Consider the following 11655-nt stretch of genomic DNA (forward strand, 5'->3'; position numbering starts at 1 on the left):
TCAGAATGCATGCAGCTGCCACGAACCAAGGCCACACAGTGCACTCTGTGCTTCCGTCCTAAATGTTCATCAAAAGACGCCCTGCAGGAAAATGGAGTTAGATGCTCTTTATTGCTGATCGTGTCTCTTGCCACATTTATCAGGGAAATTGGATTAGCAGTTGGCAGCTGCAGGTAGACAAGATTCTGCAGTGATTAAATATGCAGCTTGGCTGCATTTGTTGTGACAGACCTTTAGTAAATTCTACTGTAAGCACCATCTGTCTAATTTGTATAAAGAAAACTTGGTGCTTTAAGCTACTGAGAAAGAACTAAATCTGTTGCTTTATCATAAACAAAACTTTTGCACTAAATGCTTTTAAATGTAATTTATTAGGTTAAGGCTATTTTTCTATCATGATGAATAAATAATACATGCAAAAGTGCTTTCAGGTACTTCATTTTGCAAGTACTAGAGATAAAAACAGCTCTGTTTTGTTCTTCAATAAAGTATTTAGTATTCCAATCCACAGGAGGTGGTGCTGTTAAAATATCTCTATGAAAATGCTGCAGGACTGCCAAATTCATTTAATTTGGAAACCTTACCAGGATCTCCTAACTCTCTATTTGTAAATATTTTTCAAGTGCAGATATCAGAGATTGAACTTAAACATTAAGGACCTGGGTTGCCAAATTGCAATATTATGAGGAGAAGAGATGCGGCAAAACTCTTTAAATTTATAGCATTTTTTTTTTATTTAGTCTCATTAAATTAACGTGAATGTTGAATTCTTGTCCGGAGTTTTTCTCTCTCCAAAGTCAAGGAGAAAGAAAATAGAATAACCAATCCTGGTTCTGGAGTACTACTTCAAAATCTATGCTTCCCCATATCATTTTATCCACCGGAAAACACTGTGTGCTGTTCCCTGACTCCTGCATCATTTTCGATTTGGCCATGACATCATGGGTTTTAGGGAAAATGAATGAAAACTTCTCAGAGGAAGAGGAGCAGTTAAATAGGAACCTGCTATCTTTAGTCCCTTCATAAAAACTCCACAATGCTAAATTATTTAAAATCCTTGATTTTCAGCATGCGCACATTAAAAGTTTTCGCACTAAGTGCCAAATGTTGCAAACAGCACTTTAACAGAATGATTTTGCTTTGATCCCTGTAGCAGTTCCTGAATAATTTATCACAGGTTATTGCCTTAATTCTGGAGAGGGATAGAGCAATAAAGGCAGATGAAAACACTCCAGTTGAAACACCTTGGGGCCTGCTCATTCCTCTGACACGGCTCTTTTGTTGGAACTATTTAGAGGTTATTAAGATGTGTCTCCAGAATTAAGAGTATGCTGTAAGGATGAAGACAGCCATCTTAATTCTAAAGACAAAGCACAATGACCCTTCACCTTCCTTTTCTTTGTTGTTATTATATAGTAGAATTATGAGGATAATATTATAGCTGCCCCAGTAGTGCCACTACAGTAAAGGGTCTGTCAGACTTCCCATTAGAAACCCTGTTTGGGGGGTCAGGGTGGAAGGAGCTGCGTTTCAGCTGTTTCCCAGCCCATCCGTCTCACACTTGGCACACAGACAACTGTTCACCATGCAGCGGACTGAATCTCTCAGCAGTTTCTCCTTGAACTGTCCTAAAAGGAATCCACATTAGATAGCCAAAACTACCCCACTCCTCAAAACAGCCTCACCTAAAATATAAGAGCCTGTCACTTTTAGATCAGTGATGGTAAACTGTGGGTCCCTGAAAATTCAGTCAGATCGTCATTTGCTCTCAGATTATTTGGTAGCCTAGTTAAGCCCCTAGTTAAGGCTTCCTCTGTCTCATGCCAAAGCTGGGTATTAAGAAAATTTTCTTTCATCATTGTTTCTGTTTTTGTTTAGATAATTACAGTATTCTCTACTGCTCTGAGAGGAATACGATTGTTTGAAAATGATAAATCTGTTTCTTATTCATGTTAACTTTTGTGTTCAAGTGACTATTTAAAACTAACAGTTATGCTTTCTCTACTCTGAAGTAACATTTTCTCAAAGTAAAACATTGATGTAATTTCATGGCCACATTTTACTGTATTAAGAAGACTATAGATTTTGTTAATTGGAGCATTTGTATTAACTTCCCTTTAAGGTAGAAAAATTATGATCAAATAAAAATTAACCTTTTGTATAATTTATGAAAAGCCCTTTGTATTAGGTATAAAGAAAGTAAAATTCATGGTTCTCGTACCCTAATCTAGAGTTGAATGGTGGACGTCTTATATGTATGTGGAAGCTTAAAATTACTTGAAGAGTAGCCTGTACATAGTAAGGACAGAACAAAAAGTACTTTAATAAATGACAAAACCAAATGCAGATTTCATAGGTTTGCATAGACGACAGCCAGAATAGCAGTCATTCAAAGAATGCTTCTTAGAAGACAGACTTTGTTCTGGAGGCTCTAAGAAACGTAGAAAGCTGAGAAAAAGAAGAACCATTTCAGATGGTGAAAATAAGACTGCATGGTAACCAGTTGTTCCTAAATGACAGGCAGCGTGAGGTAACTGCAAGCAGGCCAGTTGGTTATAGAAAAACAAGATCTGGTAATATTATGGGAGATACTGTAACCGTGTCAGTCATTGTAAACAGTAGACCTCGAAATTCAGAGTTTTCAGACTCAGATCTTCAGGTACCCATCATTCTGTAAACCATTATGCAATAGTTTACAGAATAGTTTCTCCCTGTCTCACAAACAATATCCAATTATGTTGAGTCACATTTTAGGTAGGATGAGCTATCTGTCTTGATTGCTAACTACTGTTTGCTATTTTAAACTTTCCAAAAAGCAGAACACAAGGTTAGATTACTAGACCTCAAAACAGCCTCACTGAAAATTCAGGAGCCTGTCACTTTTTAGATCGGTGACAGTAAACTGTGGCTCCCCTAAAATTCAGTCAGTAATTAAGATGGTTGGAATTTACTTCCTTCTTGATAACTTAAGCTTCTTAGTAAAGAAGTTTTCATTTATTCCCCCCCCAAAAAATATGATAAATAGTTTAGAGGGCATTTTCTGGCAGAATATTTCTACTGAAAACTATATTCAGAAGTCATAGTTGCATACCTCAACTATCCTATGTCCTTGTTGGGCAATCATGTTTATTTGTGCTTTGTTCTGACATTCTAGGGTCTGTTTATAGGTTTTCCTTTTCTCTCCTGAAGCATCATCCTAAGGACAGCTTAATTAAGAGTCCAGAGTATGAGTCCGATCTTTTTGATTCGTGTCAAGGGAGTTTTTACCCCTTTTCCCTTCTAAAACAATTTATGCATCACTTACATTAAGTGCAAGACTTTTGCTAGGCAGTTTTGCAAACAAATTTATTCCTCATAGTGGGTCTGTGGAATGGACATTATTTAATACCCCTGTTCATAGGTAAGAAAACTGAAACTGATAGATTGTCTTGCCTTTATAAGGTAAGTAAAGGAAGGGTTCAAATTCAAATGCCAGAGCATTTCAAAGGTAGAGTAAATTGTATAGCAGGGCTGATTTTATGCAAGCTGATTTATTGAAATTGCTGTTACTAAATAATGTCTAGTCTCTGTATCTCTTCTGTAAATTATTAATCCTGGTCTTTTTTTCTAATTTGGAAGTATTCAGAAGCAAACCATGTTGAGTCTAAATGTTTCTGGGCAGCTAAAATTATGATTTTGCTTCATTTATATGGAGTTGGTCATCAGATTTGTGATGGTCTGTTTATTTAAAGTCTATGGTTTTCTGTGGAAAAGGATCTGAGCGAGACATTTTAACTAATGAATCAAAATCAGATATGTGGTCATTATTGCCTGATTATTACTCCATCTGCTCTGCGCTAACGTGAAAATCAATTACTGTGTCTCTTTCCCACTGACAGCGTATGTTGATCGGCCTGGCAAGAGATCTTCGAGGGATTGCCTTTGCACTGAACACAAAGACCAGCTACACCATGCTGTTTGACTGGATGTATCCTTATTACACTGTGACAATACCAGCTCTGTGCACAGAGGGATGCCAGGCCCCTTTCTTTCGTTTAATAGTGTGGCACAGTAGGGAAGAGGAAACAAAGCTAAATGAACTAATGTGTAATCAGCTAAAAATTACAGCACAGTGGCAGCGGTACAGATAACTGAGCACAGCATTTGGAGACCCGGCTCAGAGAGGTCACTGTTTTTGGTGCCATTAAACATTGACAGCTTAAAAATCACTCCCCCCAAATGATTGTTTATGATGAGGTTGCAGGCATAAACTAGCTAATATCTTTACTTGAGATCAATGATTCATACCATTTACTATTTTTGATGAGATTTGAATATCTGTTCCATTTCAATTATCAGGGCTGAGAAGCTTACTTATCTCTTTGAGACTTAACTTGTAATGCTACAGTTTATCATTATGATAAATTAACGAGCATGAAAAAGGGGCAAATAAAAGGTCAGAATTTGTCATTTGGTATAAAATTTGAGTTTACCATTACTAAACCTTAGTGTAGATAGAAAAGTCCCTTTACAGAAATGTCTTGCCACGTAAGAATGAAAAGAGCATGGATTTTGATGTGAGATGATACTTAAGTCCCAGCTCTTCATTTACTGTATAAACCTCAGCAAGTCATCCTGCCTTTCTGAAGCTTGATTTAATCATCAAAAAAAAGGAGACAATCCAGGATCCTGGCTTACTGTGACCATTAAAATAGGTAATGCATTCTGTCTGCTGTCTGACACATGTGCAGTGGCCACAAACATTTATTAACATTTTAATAGTACTATATGAATCATCTTTGATCCTAATGAGAAATGACCATTTGTATTAGTCATTGAAATGTGAGTGATAGTTTCATGCCATTTATACATTAAACCAGAGCACAAGAAAATTTAACTTTAAAGCTAATTTGTATTTTTTGCTTTGTGCCTTTTTTGAGACAGAGTCTCATGTAGCCCAGATTGTCCTCAGACTTGCTATAACCAAGGATGGCCTTAATCCCTTGATCCTCCTGACCCAGCCACCCAAGTACTGGGATTACAGGCATTTGCCACCATGCACAGTGGCATTTACTTCTAAGATAGATTAATTCTCACTCATTTTATTTAAACCTTTCTTATCCAAACTTCCTTTATATATTGCAGAAGTAACTTTTTTAAATTTTTATTTAATATTTTTATTTTGTGTATATGCCTGTATTGCCTGCATGTAAGAAAGTGCACCCATGTTGTGCAATGCCCACGGAGATCAGAAGAGGCTGTCAGATCCCCTGGGACTGGAGTTACAAACAGTTGTTAGCTGCCATGTGGGTGCTGAGATTCGAACCCAGGTCTCCTCCAAGAACAACCAGTGTTCTTAACCGCCGAGCCATCTCTCCAGCCCCTGCAAAAGTAACTTTTAAAAGCAGCCTTCAGTTACTATGCCACAGTTGTGGTCCAAAAGATAACAGATGATCTAAGCATGTTTTATGGAGAACTCTACATATTATGAAAACTTTTAAACACTGACATGGTTTTTAGTTGCTGTGGAAACCTACTTCATCCGATTTAGGTGCTTAGAAATCAGTCCAATAAGATTTTTCCGTGACCCTGAAGAATCACTGATACGCTTTATATAAGTGGATAATGCTTGTGTACAGAGGCCATAAATTTAAACATAGCAAGTCTTAAATTCCTGTATGAAGGATAAACTGAATTACATATGACCTTTTTATTTCTCTAAACAACCACTCTCAAAGTCAAAACTTTCATTTACTTAGAAAATCATAAAAACCTACTTTTGGCACTTAAAATTGATGCTTCTTTTGAAACAAAATTATAAATGTAGGATGTCCAACAATTAATATTTCATGTTTTCTTCTTCAGTTTTAACCAAGAGTCAAGGTCAGAAACTTTGCCCTGAGTGTCAAAAAATAAAATCTGTTTTCCATTTTGGTGGGGAGGTGAAATAATACTTTTGTCCAGCAGATGGCAGAAAGTAGTAAATGGAAAAATCTTGGGACTTGGTGTTTTGTTTTGAAGTAGAAACCATTGTCTCCTCCGTTTGGCCATAGATATTGAAATTATTGGGAGTGGGCCAAAGGGTGAAGTGTCAGTTACGTAGGAACCTGAGCTAGATTGCCGAATGCAGTGGCTTGGTACTGGCCTTGCTTATAATAATTGAGTTTCAGTAGCAAATCAGCTTCCTTGGGAAAAGGCCAAAGGCTTTTCATAATTGTATTGACAACAAAATGAATATGATAAATGGTGTTCATTCAGTTGAGACAAGATTTATAGTTTTCCTTTGGGCAAGGGATGAAGAGCAAATATTTATAATAATAGTAAAATTTGTTTAAAAGTTACATTATTTGATCATTCAAAAAGCTTTATTAAAATATTTTGAAATACTTTTAACAGTTTCAGGTGATAAAGTACAGATTCTTTCCAAAGTATTCAAGTAATGCAAAAATGAATAAGTATATGATTAAAAAAAAAACACAGATATGAAAGTCATTTATTCTTCCTGAAATATTGATATGTCAAACCGTCAGTGATGATTCCCATATTACTGCTGGGGAAAGTTTATTTGCCTTTTATCCACATAAATGTGTGTTCTTTAATTTGTTATACAATCCTTAGCTTGCAGAAGAAACATTCGTGTAAGAGCACATGTCATCTTAAAGTCAAAACGCATTTTATTTGTGGTGATTGCTTGATAAAATGCTATTTTAGTGGTTAGCTATTTAATTCAAAAACATTTCTATAAACACTGACTGCATTAACTGCTCCATAAACTACATTGCTCATCATTCTGTCCTTCCAAAACTAAATTGCCTGAAACTACAGAGCAGCCATCTTGATAAATTTTTGCATGACTACAGAGTTCAGCAAGAATCATTGTCCCCGAAGTGAGACCGCAGCAGTAGAAAGCTCCTCTCCTTGCGCGCATTTCAACACCATCTCTAAACTAAGATATCAAAAGTCCAGAGGGAGGCTGAAAACTAAAGCAAAATGAATGTTATACTTCCTCACACTTTTTTGTTGTTTTTGTTTTTTAAGACAGTCTTCCTGTAGCACCGGCTGGCCTGTAACTCACTATGTAGATCACGCTGACCACTGAGATACACCTGCCTCTGCCTCCTGAGGGCTGGAATTAAAGGTGTGCGCCATGTCTGGCGTCCTCCTACTCTTAATCACCATGTTGTGATCACAGAGTCTGTTCAGTGCTATTTGTTAATGTATATAAACATGCTATCCACAGACAAAGCATGACAATGAGCTATAAAAAGAGCAGGAAACTTTTGCTAGATTCCAGTTCTGGTTTTACCACTTAACAACCTGTGAGTCTTGGGTGAGTTATTTTGAATCTCAAAATCACAATTTTACTTCTATAAAACAGGGCCAGTAATACCCATTTCATAGTTTGGTTGTAAGAACTGTTGGGATTATGTGATGATATAAAGATCCTAGTACAACATCTGGCACAAAATAAATATTCCAGGCAAAGGAGTCAAACTTGCTCAATTATTCAACAAAGTAGGCTTCCTTAGTCCAGTGTGCTTCCCTTTCTTGAAGGGTATAGGTTACTGAAACACAAATCTTACTCCTAAATAAACTTTTAGGTCAAAAGACTCATCTACATAAATGACTTACAGTAGCATATAGAAATATGCAAATGCAATAACAGAAACACAAACAAGAAAGTGATTACATTATCTGGTTGATAAGGAATGAGTCTGTAAAGGTGGAAATACTGCCTGAATCTTGCTCAGTGAGTAGGACTGGACTGTGTGGAGCTAGGAAGAGTCAAGTTTTCAGTTGCTTATCAGTCTAAGAGGGAAGTAATAAAAGAATGTAAGAGAATGGAAGTATCCTCTGACCACTGTGCTGGCAAGCTATGGTAACACACACACACACACACACACACACACACACACACTTGCACTCATCAAGGAGTCGAGGGGGGAGTCAGTTACCCCTCCCACCCAATCAGTCAACCTTAGCTGCACGTGGTGGGGAGGTGGGGTGCTAAGGGCTAATGATTTATAAGCCAAGGATGCCATGAGGCACTTCTCTTGCCATTTTGTGCAGCAGTCAGGAAGTCACAACATCTATATTTGAGTATGAACTTTCCAGTGCAGCCATAAATAGGAGGGCACCCACTCTTCTGTAAATAAATCCCCACCCTATGTTCTAGTTAGGATTTTAAAAAAAAAAAGAACAGAGCTAATGGAAACCTTCATTATTCCACCAAAGTTGACCCCATGTTGGCAAATCCTTTGGTCTTTGATTCCTTTCTTTTTTTTTTTTTTTTTTGTTCTTTTTGAGACAGGGTCTCCCTGTGGCCCCAGCTGGCCTGAGCTCTCTGAGTAGACTGGGCTGGCCTCAGACTCACAGAGATCTGCCAGGCTGTGCCTCCCAAGTGCTGGGATTGAGGATGTGTGCCACTGTGCCTGGCTTTGGTCTTTGATTTCTTATCCCTACTTTTCCACCCTTAAACTTCATTGTGTGTGTGTGTGTGTGTGTGTGTGTGTGTGTGTGTGTGTATTATGTAGCCTACTTCAAGTTACTTCTAGAAAAAAAGTGATAAAAATTGCCTCTCTTGGGAGTAATAAAAATATTCTTTAAAACAAAAAAGAGGAGAGTGATAAAGATGTTTCATTACCGATACCGCTTACTTTATACTTAAAAACAGATTGTCTGAAACCCTTTAGTATGACACCATAAAATGTAGATCCTTATACTAAAGCAGCATGAAGCCTATAGAATAGATTTTGATGGTTTTGATTGACTAATGTAATCAGAAGTATTTCTCAAGAAGAAAGTAATTGGCAATATATGTGAAATAATTTTAAATAGGAAAGAAACTAAGCCTGAAAGTCATGGTTCAGCAAGCATTTTTTTAAATGTACGTTTTGTGCACAACAAGTATAAGAATAAATTATTCCTCTTCAGAAGCTTAAAACCAAGTAACATGCCCAAAACAACAATAAACAACTAAATGCATAGCCTAGCCAAGATAATATAAAGGACCATATTGATAGGTAAAAACCGGGATAGAGTTTATTAGTAGAGGAAAAGTACACGGGACAGTTCCCTTCGGGGAGAAGCTGTCCCTCCCCAAGTTGTTGGCTGGGGGTCTTTTATAGGGGGCTTTGGGGGAAGTGGAAGGTGGGAAAATATATTTTAGAAAAGTTGGGCAGGGAGAGAGACAGAGAGCCCAGGGCTTATCAGGAGAGAGTAGCCTCTATCAAACTGTCCCCTTCATTCCTCTTCCATCAGCCAGGATCTGGGTCAAAGGTGTAAAGAGTCTATTTATCCTTTAAGATCATCAAAGAGGAAGCATGCTGTGCTGAAGCAGCTCCTTGTAGTAATTGGGTCTCTGGTCAAAAGGTGGAGTCTGTGTATCTTGTTTTCCAAGATCAGGATGCTCATTAGTTCAGTTCCTACATTCTCAGGGGCCCTACTGCATTGGGGAGGGAGTGGGTGTAGGTCCGAACCCTAACACATATGAACATGTGAGGAGACTGGTGTTTTTGGACAAAATGGGGGAGGTTTCCCAGGAGCATCACAAGTTGTACTAAAAAATAAAAGTTGTACTAAGCTTGAAAGATGGATGCCAGATAGGAGAGGGAAAGATGGATGCCAGACAGGAGAGCACATTTGCCTTCATGAATGAAAGTGTGGGTGTTTGCATATTCATGAAGTGCCTTTAAAGTAACCTCTGAACTCTTTTCTCTACAACCGTAGCTTTTCTCTACAACCATATCCTCAAACCCTTATTTCCTAATAGTTTTAATGAAAACATACTGCCTTCTAATATATTATGATGTTTTATTACATGCATTTTCTTTTTTTTTTCTTTCATTTTTATGTGTATGCGTGTGTTGCCTGCATGTAGGTAAGTGCACCCATGTCATGAAATGCCCACAGAGGACAGAAGAGGCTGTTGGATCCCTTGGAACTGGAGTTACAGACAGTTGTTAGCTGCCATATGGGTGCTGGGATTCAAACCCAGGTCTTCTGCAAGAACAGCCAATGTTCTTAACCACTGAGCCATCTCTCGAGCTCCTACATGCAGTCTCTTTGTATGTACATGTGCTTATACAACAACATTCATGTGAAGGTTAGAAGACAGTTGGTGGGAGTAGATTCTCTCCCTCTATCATGTGGGTCCTGGAGCTCAAACTCAGGTTGTCGGGATTGGCAGCAAACACCTTTTACCCACTGACCCATCTTGCAAGCCCCTTTTTAAATTCATTTTTTAATATTATTACATATGATGCTTTTTCTACTGTTAAATCCCAGAAGGGAAAAAAGAGGGGGTAAGACGGTTCATCATTACTGCTTGCTTGTGGTCCTCCACATGGAAACTACTAATAATTGCTGGATGGATATGAATGGATGGCAGGAAATCGGACACTTGCCACTTTTTTCATGTTTGGCACCCTATAAGAAAAGGTTATCATCAGTGCCTTTGATTTCATTTATCTAATGTGGACCTTTGGAATTCGTTGAGAAAATCTCAGTGAAAGAAACTGGCTCCATGCTTCATCTACCTAAGGGTTCCCATTCTCTTCCTCCTACTCATATATAGGTAGTCCTCACAAGGACACTGGGAAATTAAACTTGGGTTTTGATTCTCACCCTGTAATCTGAGCCTGGCACTCTCACTCTGAAGCCCTTTTAACCTCTCTGCTTAGTAGACCTCTGCTCCACTTTCCAATAATCACTCATTTTCTCTGTGGCAGTCACCTCTGTCAGAAGCATATTAGAATTGTCACTACTCTCATTCCACACAGAAAAGGGAGCATCCCCTCATATCCCCTGGTCTTATTCCAGTGTGAATGCAGTGTGCTCTGAAAATATCATGGTGCTCTGTCTTTAGAAGAATTTGCAAAGTGGACTGTGTGGGACTCTGCTAGTCTTAGGTTCTGAGATTCATTTCTGTTTCCTGATGAGCCTTTCTGGTGCTTCCCTGCTAATGAGCTCAGAGTTTGTGCTCAGTAAGCTCTTTAGAACTCAGCAACCCTCATGTGCCTGCCACTCTGATGTAGTATGAGCTCCCAGAGCATAAAAGGCTTGTCTCCAGACCCCTGGACCTAACACAGTTTAGCAGCTTTCCCAGTCCTTAGAAAGAGCAAAATAGTAAACTGACAGTCCAAAATAAAGTTAGCAATCAACTTTGTTAGTTTTTTTCTTCTTCTTTCATTTATTTATTTTTATGGGGCCTCTGGGTGCTCTAACATTCCCCCCTCTGAAGAAGTAACCCTAAAATCTTTAAAGGATTAGATAAAAACTCCCAAATACTTTTGACATTTTTGGCCTTTTGAACAGAGTATGTTGCTAACAGGCCCAAGGACATTTTGACGTTTAGCCAAGAAACTGGCTACTTTTCTTCGGGTTTTTTTTTTAACCTAACTGCCTAGCCAATTCCTACCTCCTATTCTTATCATGCCATCCTCTGAAGGGGTTACCCAAATTGCCAACTAGGGAATAGGGATGTAGACCACTCTGGCTTCTTCCATGCTGAACAGGGACGCAGGGTGAGGCAATTGGAGTACCCCTTCAGTGGGTCTATCTAAAAGACTCCCAAATTGCATAGCTCTTATCTCTAGGGGGAAAAGAAAATCCTTGAATCGTGAATAGGAGATGTGAAGGAGAAGTAAAGGCAAGAGTAATTAGCATTACAAGTTC

At 38.3% G+C, this 11655-nt stretch overlaps 1 protein-coding gene across 1 annotated transcript in view; it reads left to right on the top strand.

The window, feature by feature from the left end:
- LOC108491682 (ran-binding protein 17) overlaps positions 1 to 11655 on the top strand; it is a 126241-nt gene that overhangs the window by 20061 nt on the left and 94525 nt on the right. Inside the window, exon 4 of the mRNA XM_017802642.2 lies at positions 3879 to 3967. Coding sequence (XP_017658131.1) covers positions 3879 to 3967 — 89 coding nt within the window. The remainder of the gene's footprint in view (positions 1 to 3878; positions 3968 to 11655) is intronic.

The sequence above is a fragment of the Nannospalax galili genome, unplaced genomic scaffold, assembly GCF_000622305.1.
Source record: "Nannospalax galili isolate Female #2095 unplaced genomic scaffold, S.galili_v1.0 scaffold104, whole genome shotgun sequence".
Taxonomy (NCBI): domain Eukaryota; kingdom Metazoa; phylum Chordata; class Mammalia; order Rodentia; family Spalacidae; genus Nannospalax; species Nannospalax galili.